This window comes from Crotalus tigris, unplaced genomic scaffold, assembly GCF_016545835.1.
Source record: "Crotalus tigris isolate CLP2741 ecotype Arizona unplaced genomic scaffold, ASM1654583v1 scf7180000019649.48550810456:505611, whole genome shotgun sequence".
Taxonomy (NCBI): domain Eukaryota; kingdom Metazoa; phylum Chordata; class Lepidosauria; order Squamata; family Viperidae; genus Crotalus; species Crotalus tigris.
Window position 1 is genome coordinate 260,385 of NW_024097641.1, and position 25,520 is coordinate 285,904.

General features: G+C 44.0%; 1 protein-coding gene and 1 long non-coding RNA gene across 3 annotated transcripts in view; one reads left to right on the forward strand and one right to left on the reverse strand.

The window, feature by feature from the left end:
- Positions 1-1,484: 1,484 nt before the first annotated feature.
- The window catches only part of UBASH3B (ubiquitin associated and SH3 domain containing B), a 48,592-nt gene continuing 24,556 nt past the window's right edge, over positions 1,485-25,520 (forward strand). The window contains exon 1 of the mRNA XM_039364092.1: positions 1,485-2,019. Coding sequence (XP_039220026.1) covers positions 1,892-2,019 — 128 coding nt within the window. The 5' untranslated portion in view covers positions 1,485-1,891. The remainder of the gene's footprint in view (positions 2,020-25,520) is intronic.
- LOC120317448 overlaps positions 9,013-25,520 on the reverse strand; it is a 58,811-nt gene continuing 42,303 nt past the window's right edge. Inside the window, exon 6 of one of the 2 annotated variants that reach the window (XR_005559239.1) lies at positions 9,013-10,268. This is a non-coding gene — a long non-coding RNA (uncharacterized LOC120317448). Of the gene's footprint in view, positions 10,269-18,235; positions 18,987-25,520 lie in introns of those variants that run through there. The other variant, XR_005559240.1, reaches the window with a different exon arrangement.

Sequence of the window (25,520 nt, forward strand, 5' to 3'; positions counted from 1 at the left end):
AATTTGACACCTTAAATGTCCATTCTTCTATAGTAGGCAAGGACTCTTTCTTCCAATATTGCCCTACCAATAACCTTGCTGCTGTTATTAAGTTCAACATCAAGTTAGTTTCTTTAACATCAAAATCTACAATAATACACACTCTGAAGATTCCTGAGTCCAAGACCTTCTTCCACGGGTACCACAGACAGAACGGTTTCTATGACATTTCCCAGGCCACAACGACTTTGTCTGGGTTGTTGAAAAAAAAAGGAAGGATTTGCTTCCCACTACTCATCCCTCCGAAGGTGGAAAGGGGCCCTTTTTCAACAGTTTAGCCAAATTCTTCAGCTCTTGCCTTCTGTAATCCCTTCTCAACTTTGAAGGAATGTTCAGGTGACCTTCCAGAGCTGGAAGAGAGATGGTGCTACCTTGCCCTTGGCCTCCCTGAGCAAAGTATCCTGGGCCTGGCTTAACAAGTTGAGTTAGTTGCGTTTACCCTCTTACACAGAAGTCACTGGACCAACTCCTGGATAGGAAGGGTACAATTTTCCCATGTGGGTTGGCTTTAGCGCGGTCTGCTGGACCCAGCTGCGATTGGCTAACTTGTGATCTACCTCAGGAGAGCAGGACTGGAGAGGACACAATTCTAGTTAGTGTTTGGATGGGGATCACCTGGGAATTCTAGAGCTGTGAACTAAATTAGATACAGACTCATCCCAGAAAAGAAGACCAGGACAAACCAGCTCTGTAGCACAGCAGTGCCCAGAAAACTGCGTAGATTCAATCATCACAGATCACATTTCATTCCAAGAATATCTATCTTAAATTCGTGGGTTTTCTGTGTGGTGTGAATAAGGCAACATCTGATATTTCCCCCCCACACTCACACATACACACACTTGTTTGGAGCACGTAGGGGGCAAAGCAGGGTGGCACAAGTGGGGGTTGATGAAGTCTAGGAACAAATCCCAAGGGGAGTCTGTGGTGCTCTCTGAATTTGATTGCTTTCTTGCGGAGGTTTCAACATCCAACTCCGTAACATCATCTGATGTCTGAAAGCAAACAGCCAAGCTCGGAGAGCACCAAAGATCACCCAGTTCAACCCCGAGCTACAAATACGTTTTCTTCTCTCGGTACAAATCCCAAGGTTTGACTCAGGCCCGGATCATCAAATGGGGGCCTCGATCCCCAGGTGCTTGCATAACACGTGTGTGCACTGGGTCTTGAGATTGACTCTTGAAATATTGTTGCGGCGGCGGCGGCTGGGGAGGGAAGGGGGGAGTTGAATGCGTGCAGAGGAAAACCGGGGGGGGGGGTTAAGAGGGCGCGGTGGGGCGGAAACGGAGTAGCGGCGTCGGGCCCGCCGGCTTTGACGCGCTTGCCTTTGATCCATTCAGAAATTCCCGGTGGCCAAACGGGGGGGGGGGGGCGGGGAACAAAGGACGCGGGAGCTGCCGGCGGAGGGAGGGCGCGCGCCGATTGGTCGGCTCCGGACCTGAGCATCCCGGGCGGGGCCAGGGAGGAGAGGCAGGGGGAGAGGCGAAGGCGCGGGGCGTCCGCAGCCGCCGGCACCACCTTGGCGGAGGCAGAGCCGGGAGGAGGAGGAAGAAGAAGAAGAGGAGGAGGAGGAGGCGGCGCAGGAGCAGCGCCGGGGAAGGCAGCTCGCCTCGCCACCCACCCGCTGCCATCAGTAGCTGCGCAATCCTCTGGCCTGGCCGGGCACGCCTCATCCACCCGCGCGCTTTGCAAGGCAGACAGCCGGCCGGTTCCCCGGGCCAGGCCGTCCCTGCAGCGGGCGAGTGAGCCGGAGCGGGCCGCTGCCTTGGCCCGGCCGCTGCGGGGCGTGATGGTCGGCTGAGCGGCGGCCGGGCAGCCCTCCCTGCCGCCGCCCCGCCGCCCTCGGCTCGCCATGGCTGCCAAGGAGGACTTGTACGGCCAAGTGGCGCCGTGGAGGAGCCGGCAGAGCCGGGCGGGCACCGTCAAGCGCGGCTCTTCGCTGGAGATCCTGCTCTCCATGGGCTTCCCCAAGACGCGAGCGTGAGTTAGGCCCGGGAAGGCGGGAGGGAAGGCGGGAGGGCTGGGCAGGGAATCTGCTCTTGGGGGAGAGGAGGACGGAGGAGACGCGCATTGCCCTTCCCGGAGCTGGACTGGCGCGCTTCGCCTCCGAGCCAGCGCCAAGCGCGCAGCCCGGTTCCTGCTTCACCCCGGCTGGGCAGGCGATCCTCTCTTCCTGCCTTGTCTGTCCGGACAGCGGAGCAAGGGAAGGTGCGCTCCGGGGCTGGGCGATGAGGCTCTGGAGCGGAGCGGGGCTGGGCATCCCCTTGGCCGGCCGGGGAGGAGGGGAGGGGGGGTCCAGGGGAGCCGTGCGCTCTTTTGCACCCCAGCGCAGAGGCCGAGCGGCGCCTCGCCCAGCCCGGCAGCGGCCAAGCTGCTGTCTGGGTGGCCGGAGCGGAGAGCGGACGGCGGAGAGGCCAGCGCTGGCCTCGCATCGGCCGATGGCTCCTCCGCCTGGTCGTTGCGCTCCCTCGTCTCCGTCTCCCCTCCACGCCGCAGCCCCGAGCGGCCCACAAGAGGCAGGGCTGAGTTCGCAGCTGAAAGCGAAACTGGGCGCTTTCCACCACCATCATCCACCCCGCGGCTGGGAGTGATGGGAGTGATAGTCCAGGACGCCGAGCGCATCCCGGGCTCCTGGAGAGGCGAGCGCTTGGCTGGCTCCGTCGCCTCGCCTTGGAGCAGTGTTTCTCAACCTTGACCATTTTAAGGCATGTGGACTTCAACTCCCAGAATTCCACAGCCAGCAAAGCTGGCTGTGGAATTCTGGGAGTTGAAGTCCACATGCCTTAAAATGGTCAAGGTTGAGAAACACTGCCTTGGAGGAATTGCGAGCTTCTCCCTCGGGCAGGAGAGCCGGGAGAAGCGTTTCCTCTGCCTCTCCTCCCCTTCGCTGGGCTGTCGCCCTGCTACGCCAGCTTTTCCAGCCGGTTGCCCTCCAGCTGTGTTGGAACTCGACTTCCCAGCCTGCAGAAGCGGCAGGGTGGTTGGCCAGGCTGTCGAGGCATTCTGGGAAATGTAGTCCTGGCGCATCTGAAGGGCAGCAGACTTTGGAAAGCTGGCTTCCAGGATTTTGGGGCATGAGGCGTTCTCATTTGGCCTTGATGGGCATTTTGGCTCTGCAAACCAGTGTTTTTCATGCAGGCTTTTCGCCTTCCTTCCCTCTAACTACAGGTAGGTCAGCCCAGGAATGATATATTAGCCTGCCAGTTGTCAGGGGAAGTCTGTCAGTTGGAAGGGGAAAAACTGGTTATGCAGTTCTAAAATGCCTTTCGGAAGGAATAACCTTTGGCATCATTAACTTTTTTCTCCAGCAAACATCACCCACTTAATCCATCTGGGCCAGGTGCCATTTAAGGCACGTGGTTATTAACTAATGCAGGTGCTAGAACTAAAAGCGATAGGGTCCAGAACAAGGCCATCCCCTCAGTTCAGTTAATATTGGATGTAGAGTTTCATATGAAGAGATTCAATTCGGATGTCTTGTTAAAAAAGCTGTCCGGTCTCCTTTTTTTAAAATTTCCAGTGATGGAGCACCTACAACTTTTGGAAGCAACTTCTGTTCCACTGGTTAATTGTTCTCACTGTCAGGAAGTTTCTCCTTAGTTCCAGGTTGCTTCTCTCCTTGATTAGTTTTCATCCATGGCTTCTTGTTTTGCCTTCAGTTGCTTTGGGAAATAGACTGATATCCTCTTCTTTGTGGCAGTCCCTGAGATATTGGAGCACTGCTATCATGTCACCTCTACTCCTTCTCTTTAGCAGAATAACAAAATTGGAAGGGACCTTGGAGGTCTTCTACTCCAACCCCGTTCAAGTAGGAGACCCTATACCATCCCAGACAAATGTCTGTCCATCCTCTTCTTAAAAACCTGCAATGATGGAGCACCCACAACTTCTGGAGGCAAGCTGTTCCATTAATTAATGGGACTGATTAAGCTTTCAAGGTGCCAAGATTGCTTCATTAAGCAAAGGGTCTAAAAAGTGGGGAAAGAAAAAGGAAGCTGAAAATATACATTGGTCATGTTAAAGTCTGCAGAGTCATCATCTCAAAATCAAGAGTTCTAATGGAATCAGGAAAAAAAAGAAAAAGAAACAGATAAAAATGAAGGTAGACTGTTTGCTTCTATGTTTCATCCATTTTGCTGGTGATCAGCTCTTTCCATTTTTATGCTCTCTGATGAATATTTGGAAATTTCAAAAGCTTTTTGGGGGGTTCTCCCCCATTTTTGGGTGGTTTTTGATGATTTGACCATCTTGGGCAATACTCTTACTGTAATATAGCTTTTGGTTGATGATGATGATGATCTGAAATTATATTTGGGTCAACGGAAGTATTCTTTGCTTTTCAGTTTCAAATGAAATTAAGCTAGGAAAGGGATGGCAAACGAGTGGATTTTATTTTGCTTTTTATCTTCTGCAGCTGATCTATCAGGATCTAGTATACTCACTAACTTTGGCATATAATACCCAGGGTAATTTTTAAACTACCAACTCATTTGCTTGGCTTAATAGTAGAATTTGTATCAATGAACGCTGCACCTCCTCCAGATTTTAAGAAGAGGCTGGCCAGGACCTTGGAGAATATTCAAGATTCCTCGCCATTCTCATCCATTGTTTAGAAGCCAATCACACACAAAAAAGCACAATAATTTACATATCTGTGCACTTGGCTGCCTTAGCCTGAAACTCACTATATTCTCTCCTCCACCCACTGGTGTGATGTTTTGATGTTCGTTTTTCCATTGACCTATTTTGATACCTTGAAAGATACCAGCAATCAAAAACCATAAAGGGGTACAGATAGTCTTTGAAGTTACAAGCACCACGGGAGGGGACAGAATTTTCATTGCTAAGCAAGGTGGTTCTTAAGTGAGTTGTGCCCAATTTCACGGCCATCTTTGTGACGGTTGTTAAGTGAATCACGTGATTGTTAAGCAAATCCAGCTTCCCGCATGGACTTGGCTTGTCAGAAGCACCCTGGGAATGTCGTAAGGGGGGAATCGCATGATCCTGGGATAGGGCGACCATTGTAAACACACATTAATTGTCAAGCTTCTGAATTTTGATCACGTGATTGGAGATGCTGCAATGCTTATAAGGGGAAGAAGTGGTTGTAAGTGGTACAAAGCTACCTCGGTACTCATCTGTAATTCGTTCCAGAAGATGCGACGAATACTAAAATTGACAGGTACTGAGAAAGCCATGTAACTTATCATGTGACCAGCGATTTCGGCTGGAAGAAATACAGGTAGTCCTGGACTTAACGACTGCAATGGAACCCAACATTGCTGTTGTTAAGCGAGACATTGGTTAAGTGAGTTTTGCCCCATTTTACGACCTTTCTTGCCCTGATTGTTAAATGAATCACTGTAAGTTGATAAGTTATTAACCCGGTTGTTAAGTGAGTCCGGCTTCCCCTTGGCCTTTGCATGTCAGGTCGCAAAAAGGGGATCACGTGACCTCGAGACACTGCATCGGTCGTAAATATGAGTCAGTTGCCAAGCGTCCGAATTTTGATCGCGTGACCGTGGGGGGCGCTGCAACGGTCGTAAGTGTAAAAAATGATCATAAGTCACATTTTTTCAGTGCCGTTGTAACTTGGAATGGTCACTAAAGGTTCTGTTGTAAGTCGAGGGCTCTCTGTAGGAGTCACAAGGCCGCTGATGTCAGCAAGTTCTTCCTTATGCATTGACTACCAGGAGAAAGATGAATGCCGGGACAACATTTGTACTTCAAAATGCGTCAAATACCAAATTCAATGAATTTTGAAGCAGTCGAGTGCCGAAGTGTGTGACTGTATTTTTTTTTTATTGAAAATTTTTTAAATTTTACAAAAAAAAGTTCCCTTCCCCGAACCCTCCCGACCCTCCCCTACCCTCCCCCAACCTTCCCAGAGCTGAATACAGGCTTAGTTAAAATTTAAAAAAAAAATCTTAAAACGCATATATTCCATGAACATATCCGAATACATTAATTACACAAATTATAAAATAATTGACAACAGTATATATAAAAAAAAACAAGAAGAGAGAAAAAAAGAAACAGAAATCTTAAACTTTAAATATAAGTTATTCAAAAACTAAATAATATTTTTTTATATCCAACTTATATTGTATAAAATCTATCCATCTTTTCCATACCAAGAGATACTTCTTTTGCGATTGAGAAGTGTGACTGTATTGTAACTTTGCAAGGTTGCTAAGCTGAGTGTGATACTGTAATTCGAGGACCATCTGTCTTTACAAATGACTTGGAGGGAGTTTACCTTCCACAAATTAGATTTACCTTCCACACCTTTTTTCCTTCAGGTTATCAGACTTCAAAGTCTGGCTAGCTCAGTTATGGAAATTGGAGCCCAACTTATCTGGGACCTCTTTGAGTTGGAAAAGTTGGATTAGCTTGTTATGTGTTCCATGTAGCAATGTCATGTTTTTAACTGTCGCAACAATGGAGCCATCGTTGGATAGGGACGTCAAGCAAACAAACTCACAACCATACAGGTGTAACTCCATTGCAAAATACATCATTGAAGGTGATAAAGCGTGAATGTTCAGCTTTGGGACTAGTTCTACATCCTAAAATATACATGCCTTTAAAGTAAGACAAGAGAGAATGAGGTTATGTTGAGGAATAATTAGTACGCTGAGAATGTTCTGCTAAACTAATGAGGCAAGACATTTATTAATAGAGAATGAACTGTGCTGCATATTGTCCATCTCACCCTCCGAAATGAAATCTAGCAATTTTCCAAAATAGCTTCAGGATGGATTGCTTCCAGCAGCTGGAAGCTGCTCAGATATTAACTGGATTAAGACTCTTCTTCAAAAACAGCTACTTGATACAGGGAATAATTAGGCCTTGTCTTGTGGTGGAGATGGTTGATGACTTCTCGTTATGAGATGACAACCAGTTTGGCCTAACAATTCATTCCTCATACAGGATGAGGGCCTCTGGGTTCACCTGGCAGCCCTTTAAAACTGGTGATAAAGTACAAGATCTGATTATATGCCATCAAATCAACCACATACATGGAAATCTCTCGTGTGGTTTCAACTCATGTGACCCTTCAGCAGGTCTTCCAATGGTGCCCCATTGCTCTTGCAACGGGTCTTATCCATCTTGTCCCAAAGATACGTTTTCACGAGGCAACTGGACTTTCTTGGGGTTTTTGGAAGACGTTTCGCTTCTCATCCAAGAAGCTTCTTCAGCTCTGTCCAGAGGCCAGAGCTGAAGAAGCTTCTTGGATGAGAAGCGAAACATCTTCAAAGAAAAACAAGGAAGTCCAGTTGCCTCGTGAAAAAGCATCTTTGGGACAACCATGCACCTGGATGACTGAGAATCTCCATAGACACTTATCCATCTTGTTTATTTGAAGGTCAACAGGCACTTATAGGAAACATAAGTCAGGAGATGTAATATGACCTTTAGAACTGAGGGCCTTAACCACCAGAGGCAGCCACCTCAGCCTGCCTAATGACAGAACTGGCCCAGATCTAGCCATCTATTTGCTAGATTTCTAGCCAGATTGTATTAATTATACTAAGTGAGAACATGGATGAAAGCAGACCTGGTTAACCCAGATCATACAAAATTAAGCTGTCCCCTGTACTGTAACAGGAGCATCTAGTATCCATGCTGGCTTGGGAATTCGGGAAATTGAAGTCCACAGAGTTGCCAAAGTTGGACTTCCCTGCCCTTCAGGGTGGGTTGGTTAACAAGCTGGTTAAAAAAGAATGAACTGCCTTTCAAAAAGTGTCTTTGAGCACGCCATCGTTCTTTGACAAGCTTATGACAGGAGCTAAAAAAAGCAAAGGATATACTTGAAGGCCAGATAGCTGCGGGTGGCAAAATGGGCTAGTTTCTCCTTGTTAGCCACAGAATCGTCTTCAATTTGTAGAGAGACTTCCTCTTCATTCTGGTTTTGATTGCAGGGCTTCAATCCACTCTATAATTCTTCATCTGGTTATTTGAGTTGTGCTTAATTTGTTGAGTCTGATTACAGCTACAGATGTTGCTTTCTCCTGTTCGGTTGCTGTGTTTACAGTTCTTGGTTTGTATCTGATGATTGTTCCAGATGTTCTGAGTTGCAGCTGCAGCAATTTTAGGCAACCAGGGGTTAGCTGGTGAACTCCGGCCCTTTTCTTGGGAGGTTTTTGAGTCAATGTTGTGGGCACATCAAATAGCAGATTGCATGGTGGAGATTTATCTTTTGAAGGGGAGATTCTTGTTCCTTTTTTAAAAAGAATATGTCAGTGATATCCACATGTTCTCTTTGGCTAAAACAGAAATCAGTGTTAATTACAGTGGCTCTTGCAAGTCACAGCTCATTGCCAGAGCAGAGAAAACCAAGGTGTTTTTAGTCCAAGAATTGGCTATTGATGGTGGATTCAAAGTTGAAGAAAGTGGAGCTTTTTCAGCCAATGAACGAAGACACTTGGAATTAAGATTCTCATGAAGAACTTTAAAACTTACTGGGTTTTTGAGGATTGATTTTCCTCATTAACATATGGAGGACATACAAAGATGCCTTCTGCAGTGCCAAATGTTTCATTGATTGATTGGGTTTTTATCCCACCTTTATAAATAATACAAGGCGGCAAACATACCTAACACCCCTGCCTCCTCCTGTTTTCCCCACAAAAACAACCCTATGAGGTGGGCTGAGCTGAAAGAGAATAATTGGCCCAAGACCACCCAGTTGGCTTTCCTGTCTAAGACTGGACTGGAACTCCCAGTCTCCTGGTGATTGACCCCAAATTACCCAGATGGGTTTGAAGCCTAAGGAGGGACTAGAACACACAGTCTCCTGTGATTGGCCCCAAGTCACCCAGCTTTAATGCTTAAGGCAGGACTAGAATTCACATTCTCCTGGTGATTGGCCCCAAGTCACCCAGCTTTAATGCTTAAGGCAGGACTAGAATGCACAGTCTCCTGGTGATTGGCCCCAAGTCACCCAGCTTTAATGCTTAAGGCAGGACTAGAATGCACAGTCTCCTGGTGATTGGCCCCAAGTCACCCAGCTGGCTTTTACACCAAAGGTGGGACTAGAACTCACAATCTCCCAGTTTCAGGGCCAGCACCTTCAGTACTATTCCAACTGACTCTCTTTTAATTTTCACAAACATTTGTGAGAATAAAATCGCTGGCACACCTCTGAGTTGTTGGGACCACACATTTCCATGGTTGGCAAATTTCTGCATTGTGGGAAACCTGTTTCCCAGCAGGATGCTATTTCTTTTGCAATTAAAAAAAAATGCTGGGAATGTTTGGAACAGAAGGACCGAACAGGGTGACTAAGGAAAGAGCAAACATAATGTTTATCAGGTATTCTTGCAAGGATCAGATAAAAAGACAAGAGAACTTTTGTTTAGGAAAAAAAAACTTTCCAAGGCTTATGCAAACCACAGGCGGAATTTGAAAGGCTGCATTTAAAGAAAGAGGGACCTTGAATTTAGACAATCAGCAGAATGAAATCTTCTACATGGCCTTCTGTGCTATGCTTTATAAACTATAAGACAACGATAGCTGAAATGTTGGGTCTTCTGAGTAATTTGTGATAAATATTCAAGGGGCAGTGCTCTTCTTCTCTTTATTTCATAGTAGAAACTTTTTGCTTTTCTATTTCTGTTAGCTGTCTGCAACGGGATAGAAATTCTTCCTAGTGCACAGAAGCTACACTTGAGGAGAGCCTGACTCGACAGGGAATTAATAAAATCTACACTAGGGTGTTGAATTCCTGTGTGCACTTAAATAAGAGCAAGTTTTTGAACCCTTCACATGGCCTTCGAAAACAGTTTCTTGCTCAGATTTTGGAGGCTAGGATGTTAGTAGTAGTTAGTTGGTATTGCTCTAGGTCAGGAGTAGGCAACTTTGGCTCTTTTATGACTCGTGGACTTTAACTCCCAGAATTCCTGAGCCAGCATGGCCAAGAGCCAAGGTTGCCTACCCCTGCTTTAGGTTGACCAAGGAGCTGATTTGTTTTTACCTACTACCTTTTATCTTTTATTGTCCTTTTTCTTGTCTTTAGAAGTTTGTTTTTGTTCTTACATCTTGTCCACTTGCCCAGCATTCTTTGTTTAAGATAGATGGCCATCTAAGTTTGCATAGAAAAAATTAATAATACATGGATAGTTGTCCTCGTTTAGCAACTGTCTCCTTTGGTGACTCACTCGCCTTATGACGGTGATGAAAAAGTAATTTTACAACCAATCCCCACATTGATGAACTTCGGAGCTCTGTAAAAGTAAAGGAAAACTGAAGTAAGGATAATCACAGTTGTAGCTTCTTTTAGCAACTGTTTTGCTTAATGACAAGAATTGTCAGTCTTAATTGTGATCACTGAACAAGGACTTCCTATAGTGCTCTTACAAGAATCTTGTTTATACCTCTTCATCCACACTTCCAAACTATTTCATCATATTTGCTATGTTTCACTCTTTAAATAATAAGAATAGATCACAAGCTTATTCCCAGGTTTGACTTTAAGGTCTGAAGCAAGGAGAAGTAAACTTTGGCTTAGGATGATAACTTATCTGGGCCCCAGCCTTTAAGCAAAACCTTTTCCCCTATAATCTTGGGGAGACTTAGTTTCACCTCTCTTGACAATCAATCTTTTTCCCCTGACAGAACAGCTGTACCAGACAGCTGCTCAACCTTAAGTTCCTTGGAGGGAAAAAAAATAAGATTCAGATGTAGCAAGTTAATCTAGTTTGGCCCTTAATCACATCACTTTGTCTACACTTTAATTTTCCCATCTGCAAACTTGGGATAATATTGCTGACCTAGTTTGCTGGGTAAGAGGCAAAACGGGCTTTGAACATACTTAAGCCATATGCAAATACTGATAATTTGCGACCATCACTTCTGCATTGTGCTTGGAAGTATTTTTTCCTTTAGCTGAGTCAGCCTGGCTCTTACTTAAGTGTTTTAGATAGAGGGGGTAGATGTGCAAGGACACCTCAGTGCCACAATGCCCCAAAGAGAAAGCAACCCCCTCTGACTTTATGCCATTACTTTTTCATTTACCATCTTGACCCATACTGATCATTCCCATGTTGATCATTTATTTGTCGGTGCATATTTTTTGTGTGTGCTATTTTATTTATTATTTATTGGGTTACTGTTGGGAGGTGGAATTAAACGGGTTACAAGTTTGGAATCCTTGCGTTGCCACAAGAGTTCCAAGTATAGCACCCTGTAAATTTGTTGACCCTTATTTAGAACCAATTTAGCTTTGACCATTGCTTGACTAGAATCTTGTGTACAGGTGGCAGTAATAAACTTCTTCTGTACTTTGAAATCAACCAGTGTTCCCCATAATTTGCACCTGACAATTTGGCATTAGAGGTACTGTTCATATTGAATCTGTTTGATGTTGCCATATTGAATTCTGCTTTGTTAGTTGTTATTATGTTCTTTCTCTTTTCTGTCTTGTTTCTTTTTCCTCTTTCTTCTTTCCCTTTCTTTAAACTTGATGGCAAACCTCATGAGTGGTGGTACTTTCTTCCCCTTGGACTAAAAGTTTGGTGTGATCCAAAGATCAAACAATTGTTTGACCACAAGCTGGAATACTTGAGACGTTCAGTTCCTGTGCGTGTAGTAGCGAGACCTTTCCATTATGACTGTACAATCTGGTAGCCCTGAATTGAATCAGCCCTGAAAGGAGGGGGGGGAGAATTGATGAAGTCAGATAAGGACTCTTCAGAATTGGGGGTGGAGGGAGAGAGAGAGAAGAGAAGATACAATTGTAGGCCAGTTTTAGAGTGTTGCAATTGATGCTGCTTGCCAGGCAGAAAATGGCTCGTATTTTATAAATGCTTTATGGGTAGATACAGAAGTCTCAAGGAAAACTACCTGCGCTATATCAACCTAGATGTTTTTACAATTCGGCTGTGCTCCCATGGAGGTTTCTAGGCTCTGGAGTTACCAGGAAGTGCTGCTCACCTGCAAAGTGGCCCAGCTTGTTATGCATGTCAGGATTAGAATCATGAAGAGGCTTGCCACATGTTCTACAAATGACCTTTACAGGAGGATATTGCATAGCTGTTGTGGGAAACAAATATCTGGACTGCATCACCTTTAGGGAAGCTTCTGTGGGGTTTTTCCTGTGCTTGCTTTACTTATTTCTTTAGACCCAGTCTTTATTCTTTCTATAAATACACAACTAATAGTCCTTCCTCCTCCTATTTTCCCGACAATGACAACCCTGTGAGGTGAGTTGGGCTAAGAGAGGGACTGATCCAAAATTACTCAGCTGACTTTCATGCCTAAGGTGGGGCTAGAACTCACCGTCTCCTAGTGATTGGCCCAAAGCCACCTGGTTGACTCAATGCCTAAGACAGGACTAGAACTCACCGTCCAGCCAGCTTTCATGGCTAAGATACGACTAGAACTCACTGTCTCCTGGTGATTGGCCAAAAGTCACACAGCTGGCTTTCATGGCTAAGATAGGACTGGAACTCACCGTCTCCCGGTTCCTAGCCTGGTGCCTTAACCCCTAGACCAGTGGTTCTCAAATAGTGGGGCAGGCCCCCCAGGGGGGGTGCGAGGCTCCGTAAAGGGGGGCTCGTTTGACCTCGGCAAATACTGTCATATTGGATGCACGTGACACACGCAAAGGACCCGATTGGATAGACAGTCACACGGGGGGGCGCGAAATGTTTTCTTCTTCCTAGGGGGGGCATGACAGAAAATAATTGAGAACCACTGCCCTAGACAAACCGGCTCCCTTTATGCCCTATAGCCATGGTGGCGAACCTATGGCACGTGTGCCACAGGTGGCACTCAGAGCTCTCTCTGTGGGCACGCGCGCCGTCACCCCAGTTCTAGACCTTCAGCTGGGTTTTATAAAACCTTTTCTCTTAAGGCCTCCACCGCCGTGTGCAAAAAAAAAAGCTCAATCAATTTCAACTTCTCGTGGGAGAAAAAAAGATCTCGCAAAGTTGGAATTGATTGATTGAACTTTTTAGTCCCAACCAGTCTGCCGTTATCACTGCAGCCATGCCCACCCAATGGGCCACACCAACCCAATTGACCACACCTATCCAATGGCCACGTCCACCCGGCACCCGATGATAGATAGGTAGGTTTTGGGTTGCAGTTTGGGCACTCGGTCTCTAAAAGGTTCGCCATTGCTGCCCTATAGAAAGTATTGGCCTTTGCAGTGCACAAATGGATGCATGTGGCCTCTATCCAGGTTGCTGCAAATCTCTAACAAGATGGAGAACCAGGGTGGCAAAAGGATGAAATGCCGGACTCTAACTGGGGACGGGCATATTCACCTCTATCCTCAAAACACAGCAAGGACATCGGTCCGTGGTTTTCTGCCAGGCCAACTTATCTCACAGGATGTTTGGGGTGGAGAAAAAGTTGCAGGAGGAAGTGCTGCCGGCCTGCCTTAAGCTCCTGAATGAGAAGAGGGACTTAACTGTAAGAAAAGTCTAAAAATTAAGTGTTGCCCAAGGAGCTTGAGCTGAAAAAGGTCTGTGTGTGTCCTCGGTTTGGCAAAGGAGCGCACCCTGTGTTCTGATAAACAGGCAATTTGAATGCATTTTCAGGCCAAGTCCCTCCCTGGTTTGTTGTGTAGCTTTGGTACACAAAGTGTGCCTGGCTTGTGGCTTTCCCAAGTTGCTTTTCACACAGGATTTGGTTTGCTGACAGTTGCAGGCTGATTTCCTCTGTGACGGTGGTTAGTGGTTTGCTTTTTATTGACCTTCCCTGAGTGTGACATTTAGTCTCCCAAGAAGCTTGGCTAAATGTCTCCGAGTCTATTTGAGGGTTTCTGTTAATTCCTTCCAGCCAGGAGAGAGAACCTGTTGGTGCAACAGTTGTTGCTTTGCGATTCTTTACCTGGGACACAGAGAGTCGAAGTACAAACAGCCCTTCAGTTCACATCAAGTCTGCTGGAGTCTGTGGCCACCCCCCCCCCCCATGGTGCTGAGCTTGGGGTTCATATGGGACAGCACGTATGGCTTACCTACCATTATCCCTTTTCCGATTCCGACAACACTTCAGCTTAATCCTTGGTAGATACAATTAGGGGAATTTTAAGAGGTTTAACTCCCCTAACTCTTATCTAACATATCTGCCCTGCCACAATCCAGATGGCTAGTAGATGGAAGCAGGGAGAGACTAAAAAATTCTATTGAGCGAGCAGTCTAGATTTTTGCGAGGGGGGAGGAGGAGGTCCTCTTAACATTTGAACAAAGCCTGACATGACTCTCAGCCTGATGGAACTGGGAAATCCCCAGGCTAAGCCGTGGCTTGTTCACAGTTTCGTGAATAAACAAATGCGGAATATTTTATGAATCCAAAAGAATTCAGCGGCTACCTTGCTCTCCTGAAAAGCTGCTCAGAAACCATTCCCCTTGACACATCCTCGACAGAAGCACCACGTATAAAATTTCAGCCTCGATTCTTCAGCCTTTCATTTTCATTTTTATTTAAAAAAGGGGGGGACATGGCAAACGTTGGCAGAGCTGAATGAGGCTGAGACGCACCACCTGGGCACCAAGAGGAAGGCAAGAGAAGTGTGGTGATTTACAGAGGGCAATGTGCACATCCCTGTAGGGGAGCAATCAGTGGTGATTTGTAATACAGGTTGCCATTAAAAGGGGAGGGGAAGGCCTGCGGTGGATTTTTACAACCCCCCCCCCTTTGCCTTACAGTGTTGGGCAGCTTGGAGCCATCTCCTCTCCGTCTTCCAAACCACAGATGACAGGGTGAAAGGCGCATATCCCAGAATATCTGGCTTATTAAAGAGCATTTCAAACCAGGATGGTAATCAAATGGCAGCCTGGAGGGGCCGGGCGAATTGGATAGTTTCCCCATGAAGAACTGAGGGCAGAGCCAAGAACGAGAGAAAAGAGCTGGTTGCGAGACTCTCTTTGCATCTTGGAGGCCTTTGTGGCTGGCGCTTTATGGGTGAAATAAAATCTCTTTTGCTTCAAACTCAATTCTTGTTGACCTCATGACAACTTACAACCACAATTGAGCCCCACATTTCTATGGCTAGGCAAGGCAGGGGTGATGAGCCGTGGTGGCGTAGTGATTAGAACGCAGTACTGCGGGCTGCTTCTGCTGACTGCCGACTACCTGCAGTTCGGCAGTTCGATCCTGACCGGCTCAAGGTTGAGTCAGCCTTCCAGTTTTCCAAGGTCGGTAAAATGAGGATCCTGATTGTTGGGGGCAAGAGGCTGACTCTGTATACCACTTGGAGAGGGCTGTAAAACACTGTGAAGCGGTATATAAGTCTAAGCATGATTGCTATCTTTCCTTCCTTCCTTCCTTCCCAGTGGTTAGAATGCAGCATTGCAGGCTAATTCTGCCGACTGCCATCAGTTCGATCTTGACCGTTTCAAGGTTGACTCAGCCTTCCAGCTTTCTGAGGTCGGTCAAATGAGGACCTGGATTGTTGGGGGCAATTTATTCTGACTCTGTAAACCACTTGGAGAGGGATGTAAAGCACTGTGAAGTGGTATATAAGTCTAAGTGCTATTGCTATCCTTCCTTCCTCCCTTTCCTCCCATAGTGCGCAGTGGTTAGAATGTGGTATTGCAGGCTAACTCTGCCCATAGCCAGCAGTTCGATCCTGACCAGCTCAAGGTTGACTCAGCCGTCCATCCTTCTGAGGATGGAAAAATGGAAGACCCAGATTATTGGGGGCAAGAGGCTGACTCTGTAAACTGCTTAGAGAAGGCTGTAAAGCACTGTGAAGCGGTATGTAAGTCTAAGTGTTATTGCTATTGCTAAGTGAGTTTTGCCCCATTTTACAACATTTCTGGACACAGTTGTTAAGCGAATCACTAGTTGTTAAATTAGCAATAATTTAAGTGAATCTGGCTCCCCATGGACTTTGCTTGTAGAAGGTCACAAAAGCGGATCACAGGATTTCAAGACCCTGCAACTGTCATAAATATGAACCAGTTGCCAAGTGTCTGAATGTTGATCACGTGACCGTGGGGAGGCCACGACAGTCATAAGTGTGAAAAATGGCCATAAGTCACTTTTTTTCAGGGCTGCTCTTTGAATGGCACTAAATGAATGGCTATAAGCCAAGGACTACAGCATATAGAGATAGTTCACCCTTTCCTTCCTGAAGACCATTTCTCAACTTCCTAGCATACCCTTAAAGTCCTGGGATGGTCAGAGCCTCCATCCTTAGATCAACCAAATCTGATCCTTTTGTAGGTCAGCCAAGGTTGGCTAGAAAGTTGAGTGTCCTACCTTTGTGGACCAGGCCTTTTGCTATGAAGGTTTATCCTGAAAATCTGCAACCTCCTGTCAGTCATATTGACAAGCCCTGTGATCAAGAGAGCCCTTTTATAGCTCAGAGAATGCATTCCAAACTCACCATAATTAAGGGCCATGCACAGTAGCTAATTAACTTCTCTCAAGTTATTGTTTAATCCCATCTGGTTGACTTGGTCACAATTAGCTCACCTCACATTTCAAGCCGTAAATTATGGTTCACAAACCACCACGGCAGAGGTACAATAGCAAACAACCCTTATGAAATTAGGCTTCAGTGGGTGTGTACCGGATTACCAGGTTCACACATCAGGTTTCGGAATTGAGGCAACTTCCAGGTATCTCAGTTTGGAGAATGCCAGACTACAGAGGGCAAATCCCAAATTTAACTGCAGTGTTTCTTCCAAGTTCCATTTGTTAATATCTTCCCATCCACTAGTGTATCTAAGCCCTTTCCGGAAAGATTTGTCCATCTCTTAATAGGTATTTTTCCTCTGAGTCACCGTGCTGCAAAATGCACGATGGGTAGCATGGGACTTTGAAATGATTTCCCGAGCAATTAGATTGGTATTTCTCTTGAAACCCAGAGGTGCTTCCTAGCAAGCTACAGGCGATCATTTCAAGGTAACCCAAATCATTGAGATAAGTGAGTTTGCCTTGCGGTGCTTTTGGTACAGCCCTGCATTAGAATTCCAGGTTGCAAGAATGATGTGCAATACAAAATAAAAATGCCCAGCCCTTTTCATTCAAAGGCTGTGCAGTAAACATGATGGGGGAAAGGAAGCAATAGATAGTCCAGGATGGGTGCCTTTGGAGCTGTAGTGAAAATGAACAGCTTCCACCGCATCTTATATTTCTAATGCCATCTGCTGCCTTTAAAAAGGATTTTAAAGTAAACAAATTAGGTCTAGCTGCTTCTCTTCCTCCTATAAAATTGATTGATTAAATTAGGAGCCTCCCATTAGCAAGAGGCAGAGAACCATTAAAACTAAACCTGCAAAGGTTTTCCTGCAAATTTTCTTGCTATTTGCAGGCAGAGAAAGAGGAGAATATTTCAGTTAATTTCCTCAAAAAAAAAAAAAAAAAAAAACCAACTGCGAACTTCTCTGGCCATTTAAAGCAAGTTGCAGCTCATAATTAGGACGGCAATCCCCCCCCCTTCTTATTTTTCTGAAGCTTCCTCCCTTTACAAGTGGCATTAACATCTTAGCAACCTGCTCACCATTTTTTTTTATTGTTCATGGTTGCCACAGGCTTAGCATCATTTCAGAAGTTTGCACATGGAAATGAGTGTGAGTTGTGAAAAGAAATTGGAGAGCATGTTCTGAGAAAATGGAGCTTGTTTCTAAGAGTGTTAACAGAAAAGAAAAGAAAAAAGATCTCTGAGAAAATTTGCCTGAACACAGATTTAAGCCAGATGATGCCCAATTTCCCACAGCATATGAATTTACTTAAATAATAGTTTGATTAAACAGCCACAATTGGAAGCAATTATACTAAGCCGCAAAGATGTTTGATAAACTAGAGTGCCACCATTCATACCGTAGAAGTCACCAAGTTGCATTCAGGATTAGTTTATGGTTTGAACCCAGCTTAAGTATGTTTAAAATCAAATAGACGTTCTCAGCTTCTGTTCTTTCCATTGGCCCATTGAGAAATTTAGTGCTTATTATAGTGTAGGATGCCTAATTTTGTGAGCCTATCAGCAATAATTTTGTGAGCCAATAAACAAACTTTGCAATTATCTGGCCCTCTGATCAATTAAATATGAACGGAATGGAATGGAATGGAAGAATCGGATATAGAATATAGAGAATAGAATAGAATAGAATAGAATAGAATAGAATAGAATAGAATAGAATAGAATAGAATAGAATAGAATAGATGGAATGGAATGGAATATATGTAATGTAATGTAATGTAATGTAATGTAATGTAATAGAATAGAATAGAACAGAATATAGAAAACAAAATAGAATAGAATATAGAATATAGAATATAGAATAAAGAATAGAGTAGAAAACAGAAAACAGAATAGAATAGAAAATAGAATAGAATAGCTTTATTGATTTATTCATTCGATCATATCAAAAATACAAAATTAATACAAGTATAGAAATAGATACAAAGAAAACAATAGGGCATGCTCATAGTAAATCATCTCCCCACTAGCTAATCTCAATCTGATCTAAATATTCTATCCTTTTTGAAACACCCTTTGAAATTAAGAGTGTGGTTTACTATTAATATGCAGGTTTGTTCCCTGCAAAAGACAGTGTCTCCTGCATGGCCCCAGTATTTTGTTTCGTTAGTCTTTAAATAAGAATCTAAATCAACAGCCTTTCCTGCAGAAGAGACACCATGCAGTCAAAAAGGATCTGTCCATTGTCTTTAGCCGCTGGTGTTCCACAAATGCACAGCCTTTCTTCCAATAGTGGTCCATGCAGCCTCCCAAGTTTTACCATAGAGTTTAGTTCGAAGAGCTCTGTATTAAATACGAGATACCCTGGTTATCTGCAGACCTCTATTCCTATCTGAAATATATTTCTAAACTTGCATCAGACTATAAACCCAGCCATAATTAATATATGCCAATGATATAAAGCTGTAGCCCTTGGGGGGATCATTCAGACACTTTTCATTGATTATCTCCAGATCTTGTAGAACTGGGTGTCTTTCTGGATAAGAAGACCTGCAGGAACAATCTGCAGGGGAGAGGAAAATGAATTAATGAATTTATCTCCAAGGGTCCAAATTTAGCTTCTTGTACAGTAGATGCCATTTGGCAAGTGGAAACTGTGATAGTAACTCTAAAGTTCTGTCGGTAATGAAAAGCAAAATTTTTACTAAAGGTCATTTGTGCAAAAAAAAACCCAGCTTGTTGCTGACTACTGTGGTTTTTTTTTTTTTAAAAAAAAAAATGTTGATTCAGCATCCATTTCTCCTCCATGGTTATTACCAACAATCATTGTCTTGAATATTTCTATTTTGGAATATCCTTGGTGAATATACTTTCTGAAATAAACAGCAGGGAAACTGTTTTTTGACGGTTTATTTTTTATTTAATGTCTATCAGGAGGATACAGAATGCTCCAATTGCCCTTGTCTGGCATCCTTTTTTCTTTTAATAATATTTTATGGAAAGTTTTAAAAACAAAGTACAAATTAACACAAGCTAAAATAGAACAGGAAAGGAGGAAAAAAAGAATGGTTCAGCCAACCATTCTTTACTGCAATGTATCAATGGAGTGGAGAATTTTAATGGGCAAATGTCAGCATTGACAATTAGAAGGGCAATTCTGTTTTGTTTTGATTTTCGGGTACAATTTTGCTTTTCATTGCTGCAGTTCTGTTTATGGTTTCAGAGAAGTTCGTTGAGTTCAGAACTGCCATTTAAGAAAATCTGCAGCCACTGCTCTGTTCCTCAGAATGAGTCTTGGGTTCCTGGTTTAGAATAGAATAACAGAGTTGGAAGGGATCTTGGAGGTCATCTAGTCCAACCCCCTGCTCAGGCAGGAAACTATACCATTTCAGACAAATGGCTATCCAGTCTCTTCTTTAAAACTTCCAGTGTCGGAGCATTCACAACTTCTGGAGGCAAGGAGTTCCACTGGTTAACTGTTCTGTCAGGAAATTTCTCCTTAGTTCTAGGTTGCTTCTCTCCTTGATTAGTTTCCATCCGTTGCTTCTTGTCCTGCCGTCGGTGTTTGATTTCTCTTAACATTGATAAGGATGGAAGTGACTGATAAGGATGGAAGGAATCACTTTTGGATGGTCCATGCTTAGTTTCTCTAGAAACTCTACTAAAAGACATTAGACAAGTGACCAAAGGTGATTCATAAATGAAGAGAAGGACCAGGTGGTTTTCAATGATTGTTAGCAGATGTGATATAAATAGGTTAGGTGCTACGGATGCAGATATGATGATGAAGGTTGAGTCAACTCTGGGGCTGTTATCTCCATCTTTGTCAGAGAAAAGGCTTTTTCAAATCAAAGTGGACTCCAGATAACTTCATTAGAGGAGTTGAGGTTTTGGGGTAATCAGCATCAAAAAGTTAATTGTCTTCTTCTTAGATGTGTTTTTCAACTTTCTACTCAAGTTTCTAGCCTGGAGGTTTCCCAGTAGTCTCCAGCCTAAATAGAACCCTGCTAAGCTTTTATGAAATTAGCCAAGATCTAGTTGAGCATCTCCATTGTATTCTCATTTACAATGTTTAATGCTGCAGATAAATCTTTGTAACGCCTCTTGCTCTGATGGAATCTTGCACGGCAAGAAGTAGACTCTTCACCTGAGAGTTTACCTTAACATCTGGGCCTCTTTTAGAGTTTAAGACTCATTTGATTGAGGTAATTTTTCCGGGTGTGCCCAGATTAGTTGCATTTCCGATGCAAATTATTCAGATTTGGCATTGATATCTGGCTTTGCCTTGTAGTTAATTGACTATGCAGATAAGCCCAGGGCTGTGCAAGCAACGTGGGAGGCAAAGAGGAAGAGAAAGAAGAAAAGAAAGAAAATATACAAATTGTAGCAAAGGCAAGATGGGGAATGGCAATTAAAGGTCTTCCACTTTGCTTTGGAGTGGGAAGAGAGGACCAGTTCTTATAGGAACGGCCTTGATCAGAAGTGCCCAACCAGGGCAAACTTTAAAACCTGTGGACTTCAACTCCCAGAATTCTTCAGCCAGCTATTACTTTTATTCCAGGATGTCGGATAACATGGTCCTTAGGAGAGCCCTGCAGAATACCCACCAAATCCTCAAATTCATTTTTTTAAAACTCAAAAACTTTAAAAAAAAATCCCAATTCTGGGATGTGGGGGGGGCACATCCGTGCCACAGAAGCCCAGCTAAGGTCTCCCAGTTATAGAATCTAGCATTGCATGTGGGAAAAAGCATAATTTTGCCCAAAGCCTGCAAATCCACATTTGTTTCATCTTGCAGAAGGGATGATTGGCAATTATTGGAAGGGCCAAGTCTTGGTTTGGAGATTTATTTATTTTTTTTAATGTATTTTGGGCTGATGCGGTAATGAAAAAAAAAAAAAACCAAAACAATGCACCTCTCTGAGCCTTTTGATAATAAGCTCCAGCAGCCGCTGCTTCTGAGTGGAGGTTATTTTATGTCATTGGTAATTGCCAGCCTGAAGGAAAAGAGGCTATAATTAGTCCTTCTGTGCTGTTTGTTTATCGGCGAGGGAAAATGGTCTTTAAAAGATTGGGCTGCCTTGGCTGAGAATGCAATTCCTGTTAACAGACGGGGGACAACAATTTTCTCCAATGGCTTTGGCTACCGCAGGAAAGGCTTGCACTGTATGTGTGGCTGCGTCCCTGGAGCAGAAGGAAGACCTCGGTGGGGACCGTAACAAAGATTGCGAGGCAGTTTTTACGCCTCACAATTCCTGTTATTGTACAGACACAGGTGTACGCGTACAGCAGAGGCTCAATAATGGCCCATGGGTTGGCTTTGCACATGGTGCTAAGGTGTTGTTAATTGTGGTTTGCAGTTACACATTGCACTAAGCCATGAACCATGGTTTATAAGCCATAGAGTTTGCCATGTGGAACATCTTTCTCTTGAAATCTGGTGGGGGCCTCTATCCTCTTAATCTTCTGAAAAATGGTAACGAGCTACTGTTTCTCCCAGGCATTGTGCTTGGATTGAAGCCCAGGGTTGCATAGGTGAATGGATGCAGTTGTTGAACTAGGCACTTGGTCCTTCTAGATTTTTGTTGTATTGATGGACTAGACACCTGGTCCTTCTAGATTTTTGTTGTATTGATGCACTAGACACCTAGTCCTTCTAGATTTTTGTTGTATTGATGGACTAGACACCTGGTCCTTCTAGATTTTTGTTGTATTGATGGACTAGACACCTGGTCCTTCTAGATTTTTGTTGTATTGATGGACTAGACACCTGGTTCTTCTAGATTTTTGTTGTATTGATGGACTAGACACCTGGTCCTTCTAGATTTTTGTTGTATTGATGGACTAGACACTTGGTCCTTCTAGATTTTTGTTCTGTTGATGGATTAGGCACCTGGTCCTTCTAGATTTTTGTTGTATTGATGGACTAGACACCTGGTCCTTCTAGATTTTTGTTGTATTGATGGACTAGACACCTGGTCCTTCTAGATTTTTTGTTGTATTGATGGACTAGACACCTGGTCCTTCTAGATTTTTGTTGTATTGATGGACTAGACACTTGGTCCTTCTAGATTTTTGTTCTATTGATGGATTAGGCACCTGGTCCTTCTTGATTTTTGTTGTATTGATAGACTAGGCTTTTCTTGATTTTTGTTTTTCTTATTTGTGATTTTATTATTGTTGTTAGCCCCCAGAGATATGTTCCACAAGATGGGCAGCCCTATCAATCTTAAAACACACACACACACACACACAAAATAAGCTGCACCAAACTCCCATCACAGAAGGACCTTTTGTATAAATCAAATTACATATACCCATCCACAGAAAAGGGATTCACATCTCTGAATCATAAGTTGATTTATTTGGTTTTGACTTTATTGCAATGACTGTGGTCAGTGCCATTCCAACAAACTATGGTTAATTAAATTGCAGTTTAAAGTGATGAATGAGTCCAGCTTTCCCTGCAGCTAATGGCCAAGTAAGAATTCTATCAATATTTGTAGCTCAGGGTTGAAATGAAGAATCCTTAGTGCTGTCTGAGCTTGCTTGTTTACTTGCAGACGTTTCATCACCCAACTAGGTAACATCATCAGTGCGCAAATAAGAATTCTATCTTCCCAAACTTTCTGTATTTTCTGAAAAAAAGAGATTCTGCCTTTTTAAGAACCATTTACTCCAACTAAATGGTAGAAATAAAAATGGCTATCCATCCAAAAGAGTTTGCTGTCAAACATTCTTTATAAACAATTCATCAGAGATCCAATAACCAAAACATTTCTCATTTGTCGTTTGAGCTGTCTTTTGGAGCAGAGTTTTTCTAAGTTGCATCTAATTCCCACCAAATCAGAGCATTTTCGCAACTATTCTCAAATTGCTGGAAACCAGGGCTCCCCATATTATTTGGGCCATCATAAATAGGTTTCTCTTGGACATATGGAGCGTCTCCTAAAGCGGAGGTCCCCAACCTTTCTCGGTTGGTGGCCCGGAAGGAAAGGGAGGGGGAGGTGCCCTTACGCACTCACATGTGAATGGGGCCGCGCAACACTGGTTGGGATGCTAACGCCCACGTGATTCTAGCAGCGCAGCTAGCACTAGCACAAGTAGGGGGTGAGTGTGCACACACACACGAACACACTGGCCAGCCACTCACCTGGCCCAGTGGCCAATAGGCCACAGCCCGGTAGTGGGCCATAGCCCACAGTTTGGGGACTCCTGTCCTAAAGTATGGAACTGAAGCTTAACCTTCTGCCTTTAATGTAGGCTACTAAAGCATTGTCTTTCGCATACAGCACACTGTGCCTGGCTGAGGAACTCTGGGAGTTGAAGTCCACAAGTCATAAAAGGACCAAATTTGAAGACCCCTGCTCTACAAGATCCTAAAATCAAAGAGAAACCCCCGGATGCCTAATTTGTTGGCATCAAAGCATCGTCTTTCTCTGCAGGATCCTAGAATCAAAAAGAAACTCCCAGATGCCTAATTTGTTGACCTCCTTTTCCAATTTCCCTGCTCTCGTGTGTCATATTATTCTGAAGGTAATGCGTCTCCACCTTAGATGGACAAAAGCTATCCCAGAAGGTGACACCATTTGATGGCCTGGACTCAAAAGCCACGGAAAAGCGAAGACCAGCCTTCCCAAAATTTGGAGCTCTGCCTGCTTCTGCTTTTCAGTCCCTTTGCTTCTTAATTGCAATATCAGTGAATCGGGCTAAATTGTTTAATCTGAGTTATTTCCAGCTGTGTGGGGGAGGCGGACCGACTGTTGCTTCCGTGTTTCTCCTTCCAACTTCTGCTGTGAAGGATTGTAACTCCCTGCCTCTTCTACACCCCTTCCCACCGTCTGAAGCTTTCAAGAAGGGACACGCACACATTCTTCGCGCCTTATGGGAATGGGCCTGCAGCTTTTCTGCAGGTACAAGTGTCTGAAAAGTCTTCGTTCCTTGCAGCACAGGGAATGGTGTCTCTTCTCTTCTTTCCCCTTCCCCCAAGTCTGTAAAATGAAAAGGGTGAGTTCTGGAAAAGATTTGTTTTTCTCTTGAGACTTGGCTCCTAAGCCATTTCCTTCCTGCAGTCTCTTTAATGAGAATGTTATTGCTTTCCCTTGCAGTGGTTTTCAAACTTCATTCACATCGTTGAGGAAGCTTTTTTTTTTTTAATTGAGTTAATAGCCATGACATGCTGGAGTCTCTCCTCTGAAATCCTGCTTGGTAGTTATTTGGGGAGGGTAATAGCAGTGGAGATGCAATTAGTTCATTCATGTTCCACTTTCTTTTAATGGTAGCACTTAAAGCGATGGAAAAGAAGAATGGGCATATGGTATTTCAGATGAATTGTTTATAAAGAATATTCTTTAATATAAAGAGTTCATGCAAACTCTTTTGGCTAGCCACTTCTATTTCTACCATTTACTTTTCATTTTTCACAAATACAGAACATTTGGGAAGATAGAATTCTTTACTGATGCATTGATGGTGTTACCTAGTTGGGTAATGAAACATCTGCAAGAAAACAACCACACATCACCAAGCAACCCACTGTTCAATCCTGAGCTTAAAATGTTCTATTGATAAAGTCTTATTTGACCATTAGATGTATAAGGAAAAGCTGGACTCCTTCATCATTTTAAGCTAATCAAATCCACAAATAGCGGGTAGATAGGAGTCCCAAGATCAAGGAGCCGGAGGTGGCGCAGCAGTTAGAGTGTAGTACTGCAGGCCACTTTAGCTGACTGTGTTCAGCAGGTCAGCGGTTCAAATCTCACCGGCTCAAGGTTGACTCAGCCTTCCATCCTTCCGGGGTAGGTAAAATGAGGACCCAGATTGTTGGGGGCAATGTAAATATATATATACATTGCTTACTGGTGTACACCGCTTAGAGAGTGCTTGCACTTAAAGCGGTATATAAGTCTCATAAATAAATAAATAAATAAATAAATCCTCAGCCATGGAATCACACTGGATGGTATTTACAACTAATTGCTCCTTGGCAACCCAACCTCCCTCATATTGTGTGTTGTTTACAGTTCTGTATCGAAGGAAATAAATTCCATGGCCCAAATTTTGCATCCATCACATTTGGTGGCAGCGAATTTTGAGC